General features: G+C 40.2%; 1 protein-coding gene across 1 annotated transcript; it reads right to left on the bottom strand.

Moving 5' to 3' along the window:
* Nucleotides 1–287: 287 nt before the first annotated feature.
* LOC141655458 (protein FAR1-RELATED SEQUENCE 7-like) lies at nt 288–1809 on the bottom strand. The gene is made up of 5 exons (XM_074462538.1): nt 1652–1809; nt 1135–1549; nt 949–1089; nt 716–863; nt 288–334 (listed from the first exon to the last, which is right to left on the bottom strand). Exons 1-5 carry the CDS (start codon nt 1807–1809, stop codon nt 288–290), a joined length of 909 nt encoding a protein of 302 aa, XP_074318639.1.
* Nucleotides 1810–21177: the final 19368 nt, after the last annotated feature.

Here is a 21177-nt window from a genome sequence, read left to right as displayed (position 1 = left end):
TGTAGTAGTGATTACTAATCTGTTATTATTCAACTATTATTGTAGTGTGTAATTGCAGTTTTATTTTGTGGGTGGTTTGTGAAAAAACAGTTAGATAATATTAACAAAAAAAATTAAAGTAACTAGTATTAATTCTCATATAATGTAGGTCTCACTTTATTATCTAGAAGAAACATTTTAGGTTAAAATGTAATTCAAACAATGACAAATAGTAAAAGTCTTTGACATTTTTAGGCGAGGTCTTCATCGTAGCCGCTGTCTTTTGCGTATCTTTTGTCTTTGTTAGTTCATGCATCTGATTCATATTCCTGCAATGTGTGCTTAGTATTTAGCACTACATTAATAGCGAATAGCGATAGAATAACATTAATAGCAGTAGAATAACAATTAGAGCAAATTTAGCGGCTACTTTGTCACATTGCGACACTATCCACTTCCACAAAGAATATCCATTTTGTATTCAAAAATAACAACACATTAATAGCGAGAATAGCGGTAGAATAACACAACAAAAGCGAGAATAATGAGAATAACACCGGAATAATAGGGGAATAACAGTAGAATAAGAGGATAACATTAGAATAATAGGAGAGTAATAGTTCGATTCATACCTCTTCGCTTTCGATTCTTCTTCATCATCGTCATCGAAGGGGGACTTTCGAAAATGGAAGATTACAAGTTCTACTGTTGTGGTTCACCCACTTCTTGCAGTTACCGCATCTTCGCTTCCTCTTTTGTGGCTTGCTCTTGGCCTTTTCTTTCGACGACCTTAATCTTTTACCACTGCCCTTATTCTTGGCCTTGTTTGGCGGTCGAAGGTCAATATCATTTGAAGCTGTGATGCCGAGAAGAGCCTCGATTTCCTGGTTTTTAGTTTTCGGTTCAATTGGTCCTGTGATGTTCTCCCCGAATCGTGTCGATTTTCTGCGATTGCTTCATCTGTTTAACCGTAGCATAACTGTCCATCACCCCGACAGTTGCATAAATTTCAGACCAAACCTTTGACATCTCAGCTTTCTTGATGTCAGCTTCGTCAATGTCTTCTATCACCTTTCCATCTTCATCTCGGACAATTGGCCTGTAGGATTTCTTTGTCCATCAAGCAAGGACATAAGGGTCAGGTATCATGTGTACCTGCCTACCATTCCACACCCACAGTATATGCCGACAGACAATGCCATGCCTCTCAAACAGCTTACATGCACATTTGCTCTCGTTAGTTTTGGTGTTAAATTCAACTCGGAAGTCTCTGTGCTTCAGTCCATCACGAACGTCATGGTACTCCACTGTCCCTACTCTTCTCAAATCCCCGACCCCCATGCTGCATATGGCATGTTTGACTTCGTGTTGAAAGTCTGCAAAGATTGGATGCGTGTAGACAAGTGAGGCATGCATCTCTACCTTCATTGGCCCTACTTTCTCGAGCATACTATGCTCATTGGCAGTGTCCAACCTCCTTTGTGAATGCCTTTGCTGCTCTATTGCGGAATTGTACCTCATCCAGAACTCGACAAGGGTTCCAAAGTGGCTTTCAAACCGCTTGAAATAGCTGTTTGAACTTTCGGTCTCTCGGGTTGTCCGCAAAGAAACAACCTAGAGCGGATCCCGAAAGTAAGCCGATATCCACTTTTGTCTTATTGCAAATACATACTTCAACCACCGGTTGCTTTCCATACCATGGGCTTCAATAACAATTTTCCAGTTCTGTTCAAATTCTTCTGGCTCGAGGTCGACATCCCAAACAACGGCATTTATGTCGGTCATAAATTCTGTGTCATTGCAGATTGCCCTTCCCACTTTCTCGGGCATTTTCTCGCATGATATGCCACATGCGTACTTGTGCACGAGAATGCTTGAAGACATTTGGGCAGGCCTTTTTAATTCCAGGGCACTGATCTGTAATTACACATTGAGGTTGCTGCTGCCCCATTGCTTCGAGGAATTTTTTAAAAATCCACTCAAATGAATGCTGACTCTCGATGTCAAGTAACCCAGCTGCAAAAGTTACCGTCTTCTTGTTGTGGTCTACTCCGGTGAAGGGAGTAAACACCATAAAATATTTGTTTGTCCCATAAGTAGGGTCAAACGAGATCGTGTCTCCATATAACTTGTAGTTGTTTATCCCTTCCTTATCAGCCCAAATAACCTTCGTCAAGCATTTGTTCTCATCCTGATCATAAGCAAAATAGAACCCCTTTGTTTCAGCCAGCATTTTGAAATGCCCAATGAACATACTAGCATCCTTATCCCCAATGTAACACTTGATATTTCGTTTGAAGTTTTTGAAGTCTAGCAAAGAGGCACCGATATTCTGATAACCATTTGAGTATTCCTTGAGAATTCTGAAGCTCAATGTTGGACCTATGTTGAGCTTAGTATGATCAATAATGGTCCTCTTAATGTAGTCATGGACGTCCCTTGAGAGCTTCTGGAACTCCCTGTTTTTGACAGAGTAAAGAGAGTGATTGTGAACGTCTACAAAGACATCCACAATATACCCAGCCGGTCTGTCGTCTGTTTTTTCACAGGTTCTCAACCTCACGTGCGCCTTGCAGCCACACCTTGTCAGAGCATGCTTCTTTGGTTGTCTAATTCGTCGCTCTTTGTTCTCTACTGTACTCAAATTACCAGCTCCGTGATTTGTTGCTTCAAGTCGCAGTTTTCTTTTCATATCCCTATACCCCTGTCTGTTACAGACCAGTGATTTGACGCTGACGCCCCTCTTATATTGCGCATTTGTGTACCTTCTCACATCAAATCCGCAAGCCAATGCATATATGCTGTAGAACTGTACTGCATCGTCCAAGGTAAGAAAGAACATGCCACGTTTAGGCGTAAAATCACTCTTAACAGTCCTTACCCACTTCGGTACCCCGGTGTATCTTCTTTGTAATGAAGAGTTGGAACAAACTCATCGTTTTCTTCGTCTGAACAGGTTGGGCTGGTGAATATATTGTTATTAGAAGAATCCCCAATAGTTAAGACTGCATTGTCTTCAACAATAGACACAGTAGAAAGATCTGGGACAATAAATTATTATAATGAGTACAGTCAGTGGACAACAAAATCACAATAACATCACAATAACAGTAGCATGGGGGAGAGATCAAAATTGCAGTAATGTGACAATAACAAAAGATGATAACAAAGAAAGGGGAAACAGACGACAATCAATAACATCACAATAACACTAAATGTGTTTATCTTATGCTACTCTCTTATCACCGTATATTTTCACGCTACTTTGCACAATAATATCACAACAATAGTACCATAATATCAGAATAACAGTACAATAATATCATCATGTTTCTCTACTTTTACAATAATAGTACAGTAATATCAGAATAACAGTACTCTGATTCTACTTTATTATATACAGATAATACTGTATTTATTATGTTACTCTTTTGCAAGGTATATATTTTCATGCTACTTCACAATAATAGCACAATAATATTACAATAATATCACAATAACAGTCGAATAATATAATCATGTTACTGTACTGTTACAATAATAGTACATTAATATAAGAATAACAGTTCTCTTTTTCTACTGTAATACAAGCCAGACAGTACAATAATATCAGAATAACAGCTGAGAAACACATAGAAATCAATAATTGATTTATAAACAACGACGGATAAAGAGATAAGAATCAATAGCACTATTACCTGTTTCCATATTTACTGTCGAGTTGATTTCTTCGTTAACATTGTTATTAATCTCGTTGTCCATCTTTTATACCTGAAAACAGTAAAATCAAGTATTCAATTCAATTAAAATCAACGAATTTCACGAATTTTACATTAATTCCGAAAATACGATTGAATACACTAAAAATCAACGAATTTACATGACCTGTAATTCGATCGCAGCTAAAAATCAACGATTTTGTGTAATCTTATTAGGTTTTTTATGAGATTGCTATAGTCGGCGTTCTGATTTTTGAGTTTCTCTGTTTTTGATTTGTAGAGAGATGTAGAGAAAGAGAGAGAATATCGTTTGAATGAAGTTTCTGTTTTTTATTTCAGCTGCTTTTGTATTTTTCAATTTTTCCTTTTTTTTTTTTCTAATTGATCATTTAATCTCAGCCCTTAATTTCTCCAACTCACCATAAGACCCCAACTCACGAGATCCCGCATATATATATATATATATATATATATATATATATATATATATATATATATATATATATATATATATATATATATATATATATATATATAGGGTCGGGGTCGTGCGAACTAAAGTTCCGTACGAACTGTACGAACTCCCCCAATTCAATAAAACACGCGCATTCAATCTCATTCTTATCCCTTGACTTCATTCAATCTCATTCTTATCCCCCCTACCACCACATCTGACTTCCTTTTCGCCCATCCACTATCGCCACCGCCGCCACCGCCACCGCCACCACCGCTACTAAGCGTCTCATTTCACTACCCTCGTTTCATCTCCAACTTCCGTCTAATTAACATTCTCTCTCCCGCATTTCCTCTATGCAGGCATCGATACACATGCACGATAACTCCATTACTACACCTCCATATTCAGAAAGGTAAGCTTTAATTCCAACTTCTATTTCCATTTTTCATGAATTATCTACAAAATTAGGTTTTACTAAACAATTGGAATTCGAAAAATTAGGGTTTAGTAATTGATTTTGAGATCGTATTTTGTCAAACAATTTTGTGATTTTGATGGTAGAGAATGCATATATATTACCCATTCAGCGACAGGTACTCGCCGGTGAATGTGCTTGTAGTGGTCGTTTGGGTGAGGTACTGGTCGTGGGGATGATTGGTCAGGTGGTGTTGTAGGTTTTGGCAGTGGATACACTAAATACTAGCCCAGGTGCACATGGTATTATTACCGGATACACAGGTTGATTTGTGTATCCGGTAGTAATACCATGTGTATGCGGTACTAATAACATGTGTATCTGAAGTAGTAATAAGGCTATTTTGGTGCTGGGGGTATTGTAGTTTTATTGCTAATATTCATTTATGTTTTGTTTAGCCTTTAATGTTTAGTTATTGACTTATTCGCGCATAATGTCAAAGCCTTCAACAGCTACAGAGTAGTATTTAGGAGTATACTACCTATCATAAGAGGCCGCTGTAACGAATTATCACCATTTTGTAGATTTTTTAAAAGTTATTGCAGTCGGTTTTAGCTAAAAACACGACCTTGATAGAAAACAAGAGCTACTATTATGCGTTATAGTTGAAGATACAAATTTTGGAGTGAACTCTAACGAGTTGTCACCATTTTGTAGATTTTGGTAAGTCTAAGTCTACGTTTCAGGAGGTCACCGAGACTGATGTCACTTTCGCTGACGTTGCTGGTGCTGATCAGGTAATATGGTGCATTCATCCTGAATTTCACATGTTTCCCCTCTAGGATGGGTGTTCATATAGGTTTGTCTATCCTGTTCTTAGTGGCTAAGTTTTTATGCATCCATTGTTCTGTTAATTCTTCAAGTTCTATTAATGTATATTTCAAAACTAGCCTATTCTTCAATTGATATTAGGTGATGCCAAGTGGATACACAAGGGTATTACTCTAGATACACAAGGTTATTACTGTAGATACACATATGTATTTCGTATCTAGAGGATTATTTTACGTATCTCGGTTCATTAATGTGTGTGTCCAGATAGTTTGTACGGTTCCTTCTACACTTCTAACATTATTTGCGGCTGGTCATTGCATTTGATCTTGTAACAACCCGGATTATAAAACAAAAGAAAAACGTAATATAAAGTAAATATCAGAGTACGATACTGATAAAAGGGTCAAGGTGGCGGAAACACCTGACCAATCCGGTTCGCTACTAAATCCAAAACAACTAATACATTATTCAGAAGGTTCTTAAAACTTAAAGCAAACTCCTACTTATTATTAAGCTCGCTTCGCACATTCCCCAAGCAAGCATCAACCAAACAGCATCAAACTGAACAACCTGAAAAGGGGGGTCGACAATTCAGTCGGGAGTAACTAGATGCTCTCCCAGTCATGTTTACAACAATTGAATATAACCAACACGTAATAACAATTGAAATGCATAAACAGTAAACATGTGAGATCATCTATACTCATGTAAATCAAACTTTGACTTACTACTCATGATACTCATAACACTGGACGAATGAGACTATATGAACTTAGACCATATGCACGAACTAGACCATGGACACCTACAAACCCAAGTAGACACGATCCACAGCACATAAGGCACAAAGCTAGCAACAAAGCATAGCGAATAGAGCGAACGCCGCTAGAACATTTAACGATGAACTAGCGGATGGAACGTTTAATCGACGAACCATCGGTTGTGAAGTATTTAACGATACTTCACGGTACTATGTATAGCGTATCACCACCGCCTATATGCCTAAGACCTGGCCAGACCTCTCGATGCATTAATCGTACACCGAACGACACTCGGGACCCGAACGTTTAACTGACGAATCTGGCCACCCCCGAACATAGACCAATAAACCTCCGAAGAGCAGCTCTTGATTCATTCCGATAGTATTTAACTGATACTACCGTCATCTATTCGACTTAGCCAACAAATAAATGTATAGTTTAACTGACTGCACACGACATGCATGGACCACACCACGACTCAACTCAGAAGAACAGTTTAACTGACTGTCCTACTCATGCAAATGCACAGTTTAACTAACTGTACAACTCATGCGTGAATAACATCACGACTCAACATAGTAGAACAGTTTAACTGACTGTCCTACCAACATACGAACAAGAGTAACCAAGGACATATGCAACAAAAGGACATAACACGTAGAACACAACACAACATGTGAAGCAAGCACACGCAACCAATGTTATAGTAGCTTCAACTATAACTTTAACGTTAACCATTCAATGTTATAATAACCCTAACCATAACATGAACCCTGGATGCGAGGTTATAGTAACCTCGACTATAACTTCAACATATATAACTTGAAGTTATACTTACCTCAACCATAACCTTGACCCGAAACCCAAAGTTATACTAGTTCCAACCATAACCTTGAGCCATAAATCTCAGGGTGTGTTAGTTCCAGCTATAACCTTAACTCGTACTTCAATGTTATAGTTGTTTCAGCCATAACTAGAGTAACTACCCAAAGTTGTACTGACTTCAGCTATAACACTTGAATCATCATCAATGTTATACTAGCTTTAGCTATAACTTTGGAGAGAACCCTAGGCCGTCTATCATGCCGCCACTAGGGTTTATTCGTAAACCCTAATTGCGCTCATGACACCCATAATAAACATGTAAACAATATACGAGACATAATTAAAGCATTAAATCATATACAAGCATGCGAAAATATAATTAACATGATAATAAACAATCAAACACATACCAATTACACAAATCAATTATTAAATCATGTAAATTACATCAATTGGCATAAACACAATTAAAGGAAAACACCTAGTTACCTTATTAAGCAATTAATCCTAAAGATCGTCTTCAACGATATAAACGTCTTCTCCAGGAGCAACTTCCACGCCTTTATGAATCATCACGTGCCAAAGATAACGAATCTAATAAATATACTAACTATATATAAAAACTATAAAACTATAAAAACTACGCGAAACATAAAAACTTACGAAGAGGATAGATAAATCCAAGAAGTAGGATCGATCTAAGCACGAAGAACGATGAAGAACGAAGGAGGAAGAAAGACGGCACGAAACCCTAGGTAGGGTGGCGCGCGGCACGAGGAGGAAGGAGGAGGAGAGAATTTAGGTTTAGGGTTTTGTGAGAATTATAAGAAAAGAAGAGCAAGGGTTTGGTTTCCCTTCATATTTATAGAGAAGCTCATGGGTTTATTCTAGGTTTAGGCCCAAAACTCACCCATCAACATCAAAACCACGTGAGACCCAAGGAAGGAGCGGGTCTTCATCGTTTTTCGAGCCCAACGAGCCCAAAAGACAACAAACGGATATTTTCCCGAAAAATAAAATATAAAATATGGGAAAATAAATTATAGAATTATATTATGGAAATTAGGGGTGTTACAATCCAACCCCCTAAAAAGAAGTTTCGTCCTCGAAACTTGATAAGAGAACTACCTCACTCGAAAAGATGTGGATGCTTCTCTCGCATAGACGCTTCGGTTTCCCAAGTCTCTTGCTCAAACTTCGACTCCTCCACGGCCACCCGAACCAAAGGTACAACCTTATTCCTTAACCTCTTCTCCTGACGTTCCAAAATGCGAACAGGACGTTCCTCATAAGTCAGGTTAGGTTCAACCTCGATAACATCAGCCTGAAGAACATGAGAAGGATCACTGCGATAACGACGCAACTGCGACACATGGAACACATCATGAACCTTCGACAGATTCGGAGGTAAAGCCAACCTATAGGCTACCTCGCCAACTCTCTCGAGCACCTCATACGGTCCAATGTACTTAGGACTAAGCTTGCCCTTAAGTCCAAATCTCTTAACACCTTTCATCGGCGAAACCTTAAGAAAAACCTTGTCGCCAACCTCAAACTCCATCGGCCTGCGCCGCAAGTCTGCATACGTCTTCTGTCGATCCTGGGCTGCCTTAAGCTTTTCGCGGATCAACCTCACTTGCTCGATCGATTCTTGAACCAACTCTGGGCCAAGAACGACAGCCTCGCTAGAATCGTCCCAACACAAAGGACTACGACACTTTCTTCCATAAAGTGCCTCAAACGGAGCCATCTGAATACTAGCTTGATAACTGTTGTTGTAGGAGAACTCCACAAGCGGTAAACTCTTCTCCCAACTAACCTGAAACTCCAAAGCACAAGCCCGCAACATGTCCTCAAGCGTCTGAATCGTACGCTCAGTCTGACCATCAGTTGCAGCATGAAAAGCCGTACTCATCTTAAGCTCACTACCCAAAGACAACTGAAGCTTCTTCCAAAACTGAGAACAAAACCTCGGATCACGGTCAGAGATGATATCCTTAGGAACTCCATGAAGACGAATGATCTCACGCTGATAAGCATTCGCTAGTTCCTCGAGACTCCAAGTCTCCTTCATCGGAATGAAATGCGCGACCTTAGTCAAACGATCAACCACGACCCAAATCGCATTCATCCCTCTCGGCGACCTCGGCAAACCCATAACGAAGTCCATCGAAATCGAATCCCATTTCCATGTGGGAATCTCCAAGGGTTGCAGAAGACCACCAGGTCTCTGATGTTCGAACTTAACCTTCTGACAAACCAAGCAACGGCTCACAAACTCGGCGATCTCTTTCCTCATACCCGGCCACCAAAACTTTAGCTTCAGATCCTTATACATCTTATCACCACCAGGATGAACCGAATAGGGAGTACTATGAGCCTCTTTGAGAATCTTACATTTTAAGACCTCGCAGCTAAGCACACACCAACGACCATGGAATCGTAGACCATCATCAGGTCCAACGTCGAAGTCTTTGGCACGTCCTTCGCTTATGGCGACTCAAACTCCTTCTAAGTATTCATCCTCTCTTTGCTTAACTCGGATCTCATGAAGGATCTCGGGTTCAGCAACCATCGCACTCAAATCTAAAGTACCAGGAAGAACTACCTCAAGGCCCATCTTCTGGAACTCTCGACTCAAGTCATCAGGTAACACCAACACAGATCTCATACCATGGCACACCTTACGACTCAAAGCATCGGCAACCACGTTTGCCTTACCCTCATGATACTGCAGCTCCATCTTGTAGTCGTTAAGCAACTCCAACCAACGTCTCTGCCTCATGTTAAGATCTTTCTGAGTGAAGATATACTTCAAGCTCTTATGATCCGTATAAAAGTTGCAAGAGACTCCATACAAGTAGTGTCGCCACGGCAAGTGCAAACACCACCGCTTTGCTAACTCAAGGTCGTGAGTCGGATAGTTCGTCTCGTGAACTTTCAACTGACGGGAAGCATAAGCCACAACTTTACCCTTCTGCATCAAGACACAACCCAACCCAAACTTAGACGCATCGCAGAAAACATCGAACTCAACACCCTCTTCTGGTAGAGTCAACACAGGAGCGGTAGTCAACCTCGTCTTCAACTCCTGAAAAGCAGCTTCACAAGCCTCAGTCCAAATGTACTTGGATTCCTTCTTCATTAACTGAGTCATCGGTCTCGCGATCTTAGAGAAGTCATGAACAAACCGACGATAATATCCATCTAAACCAAGAAAACTCCGAACCTCGTTCACATTCTTTGGACTATCCCAATCGACCACGGCTCGAATCTTCGACGGATCAACCATAACTCCATCGCCAGATATCACATGACCCAAGAAGGTAACTTCCTTTAACCAAAACTCGCACTTCGAGAACTTAGCATACCACTTCTGCTTACGCAAAGTCTCCAAGATAACACGAAGGTGATTCTCGTGTTCAGCCTCATCTCTCGAGTAAATCAGTATGTCGTCTATGAACACCACGACACACTTATCCAAATACTCGCTGAAAGTGCGGTTCATCTGATCCATGAAAACGGCAGGTGCATTCGTCAGGCCAAACGGCATCACCACGAACTCATAGTGGCCGTACCTCGAACGAAAAGCAGTCTTAGGAATATCCTCATTCCTAACTGGAATCTGATGGTAACCTGACCTCAGATCGATCTTCGAGAACACACTCGCACCACGGAGCTGATCAAACAGATCCTCGATCCTCGGCAAAGGATACCTATTCTTGATAGTAACCTTGTTCAGCTCACGGTAGTCAATGCACAAACGCATACTACCATCTTTCTTCTTGACGAACAAAACAGGAGCACCCCACGGCGAAGCACTCGGTCGGATAAAACCCTTATCGATCATCTCCTCAAGTTGCTTCTTGAGTTCCTGTAACTCAGCTGGTGCCATACGATAAGGAGCTTTCGAAATGGGACCAGTTCCAGGTAGCAACTCAATCGGGAACTCTACATCTCGCTCAGGAGGAATACCAGGTAGATCCTCAGGAAAGACATCGGGAAACTCCCTAACCACAGGGATATCCTCAAGCTTAGGTTCAACTGAAACACCATGAACACTGCACAGATAGATCTGATGACCCTTTCTACCCATGTTAACCATCTTCATAGCAGAAACCCACTTGACCGTAGGTGTAACCTTAACACCCTGATAAGAAACCCTCGAACCTGTAGGACTCTTAAGCACGATCTTCTGATCACGACATAGGAACCTAGCGTCATAGCGAGATAACCAATCCATACCCAAAATCACATCAAACTCTCCGAGTTTGAATTGTACGAGATCGGCAGGAAGGATCGCCCCTGCGATACTGACAGGTACGTCCTTGAAAAGAACGGAGCAAGAAACTATCTCACCCGTAGGAAGGGATATAGAGGTATGAACGGATGAAGAAGAAGAGAGTCCAGCACGGACGGAAAAGGATTCGGATACAAAAGACATCGATGCACCCGTATCAAAGAGAACAAAAGCAGATAAAGAGTGAACGAGAAAGGTACCCGTAACCACATCTGGATTAGCATCGCCTCGGCCAAAGACGACTCATAACGAACACTCGTCCGGTCTTGCAAAGATCGGCCTTAGGAGCATCAACCTTGGGCTTCGGGGACAATCAACAGACTTGTGTCCGGCATCTTGCAAGTGAAGCAAGTGATCGGATCGCCGATGAGTGCGTGCCACCAAGGTGGTAAGCCTTTCCACACTTGAAGCAAACCATATCCTTCTTAGCTTGACCTTGATCACGCGGGGCATACGAACGAGCCTCATACTTTTGCCTCTTCTGGGAAGAACTGGGAGCAACATAAGGCCTCTTCATGAACTTATTCTTCGCACTCTCCTCGGCCTCGGTAGCAGGACGAGAATCATAAATGCTAAGAGCACGATCATAAGCCTTTGAAAGAAGTTGAAGGAATGCCGGACATAGCGATCCGGACCTTAGGAGCTAGATTCTTCTCATAGCGATGAGTCCTCGAAACCTCATCCATAGCTACGAAGTAATGAAACGTGACTTCACGAACTTGTTGGTGTACTCCTCGACGGTCATGGAACCTTCTTTGTAGACGAAGGAACTCTTGCTCCTTCGCGCAAGCATCTCCTCGGGATAAAACCTTTTCTTCGAGCTTGAGAAAACAGCCCAACCATATCCTGGTGGACTTCCGGACCCGCTCTAGCAAGAGCCCACCAAGAAATCGGCCTCGTCCTTCGGATAATAGGTGGCGATATCCACCATCTGATCCTCAGGACATCCAGTAGCGAGGAACAACTTCTCGATCTCTCGAATCCAAGCCTCCAAAGCAGTAGGATCATTCGCGCCATCATACGTCGGAGGACGGTGACGAGCAAAGCGATCAAACACGGTCGGTTGCGGATGGTTGTTGTTGTTGTTGTTGTTATTGTTGTTGTTGTTGAGGTGATTGGTGAAACCTTCGGCCATAGATGCCAAAGCGGCCTCAAGTCTCCTGATGCGATCGGCATCAGACTCACCATTTCCATTGCGCACCATCTGCAAGAACGAAATCTCGTTATAAGTGGTAGAACCTAAGTACCACTCCAAACAACTACTCATACACTTTTCAAACATATGAAAACCAACCAATCCTATTGGTTTCTACCCCATTTACTCTCACTCATTAACTAGGTCATTTATTTTAGTCATCAACTAAGCGAGAGTTGGGAGCGTGTTCGCTCTGATACCAACTGTAACAACCCGGATTATAAAACAAAAGAAAAACGTAATATAAAGTAAATATCAGAGTACGATACTGATAAAAGGGTCAAGGTGGCGGAAACACCTGACCAATCCGGTTCGCTACTAAATCCAAAACAACTAATACATTATTCAGAAGGTTCTTAAAACTTAAAGCAAACTCCTACTTATTATTAAGCTCGCTTCGCACATTCCCCAAGCAAGCATCAACCAAACAGCATCAAACTGAACAACCTGAAAAGGGGGGTCGACAATTCAGTCGGGAGTAACTAGATGCTCTCCCAGTCATGTTTACAACAATTGAATATAACCAACACGTAATAACAATTGAAATGCATAAACAGTAAACATGTGAGATCATCTATACTCATGTAAATCAAACTTTGACTTACTACTCATGATACTCATAACACTGGACGAATGAGACTATATGAACTTAGACCATATGCACGAACTAGACCATGGACACCTACAAACCCAAGTAGACACGATCCACAGCACATAAGGCACAAAGCTAGCAACAAAGCATAGCGAATAGAGCGAACGCCGCTAGAACATTTAACTGATGAACTAGCAGATGGAACGTTTAACTGACGAACCATCGGTTGTGAAGTATTTAACTGATACTCCACGGTACTATGTATAGCGTATCACCACTGCCTATATGCCTAAGACCTGGCCAGACCTCTCGATGCATTAATCAGTACACCCGAACGACACTCGGGACCCGCGTTTAATCGACGAATCTGGCCACCCCCGAACATAGACCAATAAACCTCCGAAGAGCAGCTCTTGATTCATTCCGATAGTATTTAACTGATACTACCGTCATCTATTCGACTTAGCCAACAAATAAATGTACAGTTTAACTGACTGCACACGACATGCATGGACCACACCACGACTCAACTCAGAAGAACAGTTTAATCGATTTCCTACTCATGCAAATGCACGTTTAACTAATCAGACAACTCATGCGTGAATAACATCACGACTCAACATAGTAGAACAGTTTAACGATCGTCCTACCAACATACGAACAAGAGTAACCAAGGACATATGCAACAAAAGGACATAACACGTAGAACACAACACAACATGTGAAGCAAGCACACGCAACCAATGTTATAGTAGCTTCAACTATAACTTTAACGTTAACCATTCAATGTTATAATAACCCTAACCATAACATGAACCCTGGATGCGAGGTTATAGTAACCTCGACTATAACTTCAACATATATAACTTGAAGTTATACTTACCTCAACCATAACCTTGACCCGAAACCCAAAGTTATACTAGTTCCAACCATAACCTTGAGCCATAAATCTCAGGGTGTGTTAGTTCCAGCTATAACCTTAACTTGTACTTCAATGTTATAGTTGTTTCAGCCATAACTAGAGTAACTACCCAAAGTTGTACTGACTTCAGCTATAACACTTGAATCATCATCAATGTTATACTAGCTTTAGCTATAACTTTGGAGAGAACCCTAGACCGTCTATCATGCCGCCACTAGGGTTTATTCGTAAACCCTAATTGCGCTCATGACACCCATAATAAACATGTAAACAATATACGAGACATAATTAAAGCATTAAATCATATACAAGCATGCGAAAATATAATTAACATGATAATAAACAATCAAACACATACCAATTACACAAATCAATTATTAAATCATGTAAATTACATCAATTGGCATAAACACAATTAAAGGAAAACACCTAGTTACCTTATTAAGCAATTAATCCTAAAGATCGTCTTCAACGATATAAACGTCTTCTCCAGGAGCAACTTCCACGCCTTTATGAATCATCACGTGCCAAAGATAACGAATCTAATAAATATACTAACTATATATAAAAACTATAAAACTATAAAAACTACGCGAAACATAAAAACTTACGAAGAGGATAGATAAATCCAAGAAGTAGGATCGATCTAAGCACGAAGAACGATGAAGAACGAAGGAGGAAGAAAGACGGCACGAAACCCTAGGTAGGGTGGCGCGCGGCACGAGGAGGAAGGAGGAGGAGAGAATTTAGGTTTAGGGTTTTGTGAGAATTATAAGAAAAGAAGAGCAAGGGTTTGGTTTCCCTTCATATTTATAGAGAAGCTCATGGGTTTATTCTAGGTTTAGGCCCAAAACTCACCCATCAACATCAAAACCACGTGAGACCCAAGGAAGGAGCGGGTCTTCATCGTTTTTCGAGCCCAACGAGCCCAAAAGACAACAAACGGATATTTTCCCGAAAAATAAAATATAAAATATGGGAAAATAAATTATAGAATTATATTATGGAAATTAGGGGTGTTACAGATCTTGTAGTGATGGTGGTCCGTTTTTCACCCACTTTCTTATGTTTATATTATTGGTTTTTAGTTCCCTGCTCAATCAAGGTCGTAAAGATGAAGCTCTCCATTATTTGCGGCTGGCCATCACATTTGATGTACCATCATTCAAAATTTATCACCCTTCCCACTTAATTAAATTTAATTGTAATTAAAGCACCAATTAGTAATTAGTTTTTCTGTATAATGTACAATGCATGGATCGAAAATAGACCGAGAAGCGCGTGATTGATTCTTGTTGGATTTCTGGTTGAAGTTCAATTTCTCGGTCTATTTTCGATCATCTTGATATTTTTGCATGCTTCAGCCTTCAGCCATTTCTAAAATGAAGTCTGGTATAGGCATCTTATGAAACAGGCAGGCTGTGGGGAATGCTTCAGCAATTACAGGAAGTCGAAAACTGGAGCACACTCAAGAACTTAAGTTCTGCTCACTTGCATATCTTCTAGCTTTAGTGCTTTAGGCCTTTAGTAATGTAACCCTTCCTGATTTTAGCCATTTTTAAGTACTCCCATTGTTTATTTGATATCTTTCGAATTTTTTTTTCTTCTGGGGAATTTTCTGGTAGTAATAAAATGGAACTGTGATTCTGTGACCTTTTACGCGGAACGATTGAAATTATATTGTTCATGATACATTACAGGTTCTTGGATAAAGCAGCTGTGGTATCAGATTCTGAAAAGAACAGTGGAGATTGTGTACTGTTACACAAGTCGAAGAATTGAAGATCTTGATCCGCATGTTCCCGATATAGGCAACATCTGTCTTCTTTTCTTCTGTTTATTCTCAGATGTTAACGATGTTTGTCCAACAGGGAATGGACAGAAAAATCGGATCCTACACCATCCCAGCTGCTTCCTTTGCAACATTTGATATTATAATTGTTCTTCTTTGGATAATACTCTATGAGAAGGCCATCATGCCTATAGCAAGGAAGTTTACTTCAAAAGAAACGGGGTTTAGAAATCTACAGAGAATGGGCATTTCAAAATTTATCACCCTTCTCGGTCTATTTTCGATCCATGCATTGAGGTCAGCCATGTTAGCCTCCGATATCCAACCAGGCCTGATATACAGATCTTTCGAGACTTAACTTGTTCATTCCTTCTTAAATATCAAGATGATCGTCTTTGTTGTTGCTTCTGGTATTGGAATGATAAGTCATGGATAGCCAATGGAATATATAGCAAGGTAGAATAGTGTATTTCATAAGGTAAAATAGCGTACCTAGCTTGTTACAGATGTGTATCTAGCAAGGTAAATGGTTGTATGTAGTTTCCTAGATATGTGTATCTAGCTAGGTAAAGAAGTGTATATAGCTTGCCAGAAATGTGTATCTAGTAAGGTAAAGGACTTGTATCTAGTAATCTAAAGAAGTGTATCTAGTTTGACAAAGATGTGTATCGACTATCTAGCAAGACAAAAAGTGTATCTAACTTATAAGAGATGTGCATCTATGAAGATAAACGTATGTATCTAGATTGACAGAGATGTGTATCTATGAAGATAAACGTGTGTATCTAGCTTTATGATTTTGTCCTATGTAATTTGTTTTTGCACAAAGTTGAAAAGTTGAAAATGGGTAACTCTTATTTATGGTATCATTGACCCTTGTCAAATTTCTGATCCCAAATCGAGTACTTCGTACATAACACAGCGAGCGTATTGCATTCAAGTACTTGAAAGTTGAAATGATGGAATGAAACACTTGGTAAATGTTCGGAGTAACCTGCGCTGATCACATTTATTGAGACTATGATATTGTTTTTTTGCTTGATTTTGTTTACTTCTATGATTTTAACTTCAGTCAAATAAGGTTATATAGGCTGCCGGGCATTCTGTTTTCTGAAGCGCGACAACTTAAATTTATACAAAATGATGTACATAAGATACAATGAACAAACTACTAGATACAAATGTTACTCCCTCCGGATACACATGGTACTACTAGTAGATACACTACTACTAGTATTTCTCTTTTGTCATTCTCATATTGTTATCTTCAGGAAATTCCTGAAACCCTGATAGATGTGATAGCTGTGAATGCACTTGATGATAATTTGCCGGAGTTTGGGTATGCATTGCGAGTTGATTCTCAGTTATGAGGTTATGAGAAGAAAATTGCGATAATGGCGGAGTTACAGTAGCTGCTGCAAACGGAGATTGCAAGGTGGTGTTACTTTGAGGCACACGATACGATGGCAAGGATGTGTGGCAACTACGGGAGTAGTGTGCCGGGAAAATGGATTGTTTGTAGTCTCTAATGTCCATCCATTCTGCAAATCAAAGCAAAAAGATTGAATGTGTGAACAGAATATTACTAATGTTAGCATTTTATAAAACGTCTGCATCAATCAATCAAGACATTAAAACCTGCCAACGACGAATACTGCACTCGGGTTCAGGGTCAATACTAAGTTTTAGCAGGTGGGTTAAGACAGCTAGTGAACTATGAATGATGCCTTACTCTTAATAAACTAAGTTGAATTTCCTGTAATGGCAGGGTATAAATTTCAGTCGGAGCATAATTTATGTTTAACTATCGCTCTCTGAAAACTGAAAACTCGCAACATTCACACCAGCTCCCCTCAAATGCCACACAGACCATCTCCGACAAATCATCATAGAAATTACGTCATTAATGGCAGGTACTCACAATAAGAGAAATACTTGTAGTTTTTGAACAATGATATTCAGGCCAGCATTACCACGGCCATAGCAGGCGACATAAATGACATCACCAAAACCGATAGACGACGCCGGTAAGATAATCAGAACCACGACAGTGACGACACTACCACCACCACTACTCACCCGTGACTACCACCAGACCGCGGCAACATAACCTAACACCACGCAAACAATCGTCTTTCTCCCACAACCACCACGCAATCAACAAGATCGAATTCCTTTCTTCATCGTTTTTATATTAATCAGATCTGCTAATTTAAAATTCAGATACGAAGACAAGCACAAGGAGGAGGGAGGTCGTTAATAGCCGGAAAGTCGCGTCAATGCCGGCGTTTTTGGTGCACGCCGGTGAGCAGCGGCAGCAGGTAGCAATTGAGGATGAAAGGAAGATTTAGGAGTGTGAGGATGCGCGATACCAAGATACGGCGAGGTTGATGTAGGAGTTCAGACAAAGGAAGAGTGAGGATAGTGCTCCGGCAAGGTTGATGTCCTAGTTCCGGCGGTGTCAGATGTCGGGTCGGGCGTCGGGGTGGTGCTGAGTTGAAACATGGAGAGAGAATATAGGAGTGTGAATAATTATTGTGGGTTTGGGCTTGTGTTTAGTGATTGGGCTGAAAGAGATTTGTGCTTTTAAGTTAGTTCGTAAGTTCGCACCGAACTTTAAGTTCGCACAGGATCCTATATATATATATATATATATATATATATATATATATATATATATATAGGGGCGGGGTCAGGTACGAACTTTAGTTCAGTACGAACTGTACGAACCAACTAAAAAACCCAATCTATCTATATTATCTATTAAAGCAACAGCCAGTAACCGTCAGAAGATGCACAAAAGATGACGTGTCAGCTTCATATTAATCCACCGTATATACATATACATACTAAAATACTATTAATTAAGGGTCCTGCTATACGTCGTCGACAAATTACTAAATATCGTCGACAATTAACGTAAATTTCCAAGTTTGCCCTCCATATCATAACTCCATATCCGTCTCACCAAAATGCAATTTCCGTCTCAAAACACAAATGCAATTTCCGTCTCACTAAAACACAAGTCACCGTCTCACTAAAATATTTCAAACAAAAAAAGAAGTCGGGTTTTGTAATTAACAACATGAACGGGAACGATTTTAACAACGATTCCAACAATGAAGCTAGTAACGAGGTTAGTTTACGATTTAGTTTTGTTAAAAATTTATGTTTTATTATCGTTTGAATCCCGAATTAGGATAGATGCCATGAATGTAGACGGAATTATGATAGAATTTGTGACGGATTTATTTGAAAAAGCAATTAAAAAAAAAAAAAAATTACACGAATCGGGCCGGGCGAAGAGAATTTTCGTCCAGACCTGGTCTTGGACGAAAAATTCTTTCGTCCAACATGGGCCTTGGACGAAAGAATTTTTCGTCAAAACCAGTGCCTGGACGAAAAATTCTTTCGTCCAAGGCCCATGTTGGACGAAAGAATTTTTCGTCCAGACCTGGTTTTGGACGAAAAATTCTTTCGTCCAAGGCCCAATTCGTTTTTTTTTTTTTTTTTTTTTTTTTTTTTTTTCTATAAAACAATTAAAATAATTAATTCCCGTCTTTGTATTATATTATTTTAATTTTTTATTTTTTCCGACAATTCAAATAATTAACGACCGTCTCGTCTTTGTATTATATTATTTTAATTTTTTATTTTTTCCGACAATTCAAATAATTAACGACCGTCTTTATATTATATTTTTTTCATTAATATTTCTGACTCATTTTTTTCATTAATATTTTTTATTTACTCCGACTCTTTCCGAAGCAAATAATTAATTAATAACTAATTTATTGAAATGCGTGCGCAGTGATTAACGATGGAGACGGTATTGATTACTCGGATCATTTTACGACAACCGATTTTTGCATCTAGTATTGAAGCGTTTAATTGGGCATATGAGATCGGGTTCCGACTCGGGTTTGGTATAAAAAAAGCAAGCAACAAGAAAGTTGGTCGTAACACGAATTTGAAACAACGTTATTTTGTTTGTCGGATGGGTGGAAAAGGTCCCGTAAATAAGGATGCCGATTCTTTAATGAGGGGTAACACCGCTACCGCGTGGTGCAATTGCAAATTTTCAATGAAAGTTGTTGAATTAGAAGAGAATAAGTGGCAGCTTGTGATGAGATCCGGGTTTCATAATCATGGTTTAACGTTGTATTGTGACGGCGACAGATACTTTGCAAAGCTTGATGACGAGGAGTTGGCTTTTATCGATGCCCAAGTTAGAGCTCACGTTAGGCCGGCAATTATTAGTGCGGGTTTGCATCAGCGGAATCCGGAAAAGTCAAGACCTAATCGGCGACAAATCTACAATCGTTCTCAGAAAGTAAGGGCCGAGGAAAGAGATGGGAGAAACCCGGCACAACAGATGTTAGCACTTGCGGTTCAGCATAAGTACGTTCATTATTGGGTCACTGATCAGGAGACCGATGAGCTAACCCACGTGTTCATGGCTCATCCAGAAGCCGTTAAGATGTTTCGATCATACTATTATGTGGTACTGATCGATTCCACGTACAAGACAAATGAATACCGTCTTCCGCTTGTTGAGATGGTTGGAGTCACACCCGTCGGGAAGAGCTTTGTCATCGCGTTTGCTCTTGTGACGCATGAGTCCGAGGAGAAATATCTGTGGGTACTACGGAAACTGAAGGCCCTGCTCAATGATGTCGTTCAACCTAATGCTATTGTTACTGATTGCGAGGGAGGTTTGTTGAACGCGATCCCCATTGTTTTTCCCGATTCGTCTCACTTGCTATGTCTTTGGCATATATATTCTAACGTGGAGACGAAAGCACTTGATATCACGGATCAGGATAGTTGGGCTAAGCACGTAACTTATAACTTGTTTACTGCGGTTGTCGAGGCGGAGACCGAAGAAAAGTTTAATGTTGCGTGGGGCAAATTGGCAAGGGAATGGGCGGGAGTGGCGGCTTATATTGAGAGGTAATGGTTCCCGCACTTGGAAAAATGGGCCAAGTATAGAACGAACAAGATAACTCATTTTGGGAATACTTCTACATCCCGGGTTGAGTCGGCTCATGCGAATTTGAAGAGATGGCTGAATAGCGCGAAACCGCGATTGATAGCATCTGGATTCGGTTTCATTCTTTGATGGAAACGCAACATGTTGAGATCCGACACTCGTTGGAGTTATCTAGATCGAGGCGGTTGACGGGGATTCAACGATTATTTTCCAGACTTTCTTTAAAAATATCAAACAATGCCATCTGTGAATTGCGTGAAGAATTCGAAAGAGGTGCCAAGATGACGGAAGATGCCTTGACGATCGATTGCGGTTGTGTAAAGGCTACTACACTTGGTTTGTTATGTGCTTGTTCACTTCATCGCATTTCTAGAAACGGATCTCGGGTCCCTG

The sequence above is a fragment of the Silene latifolia genome, chromosome 5 (assembly GCF_048544455.1).
Source record: "Silene latifolia isolate original U9 population chromosome 5, ASM4854445v1, whole genome shotgun sequence".
NCBI lineage: Eukaryota > Viridiplantae > Streptophyta > Magnoliopsida > Caryophyllales > Caryophyllaceae > Silene > Silene latifolia.
This window is presented reverse-complemented; position numbering and strand designations above follow the sequence as displayed.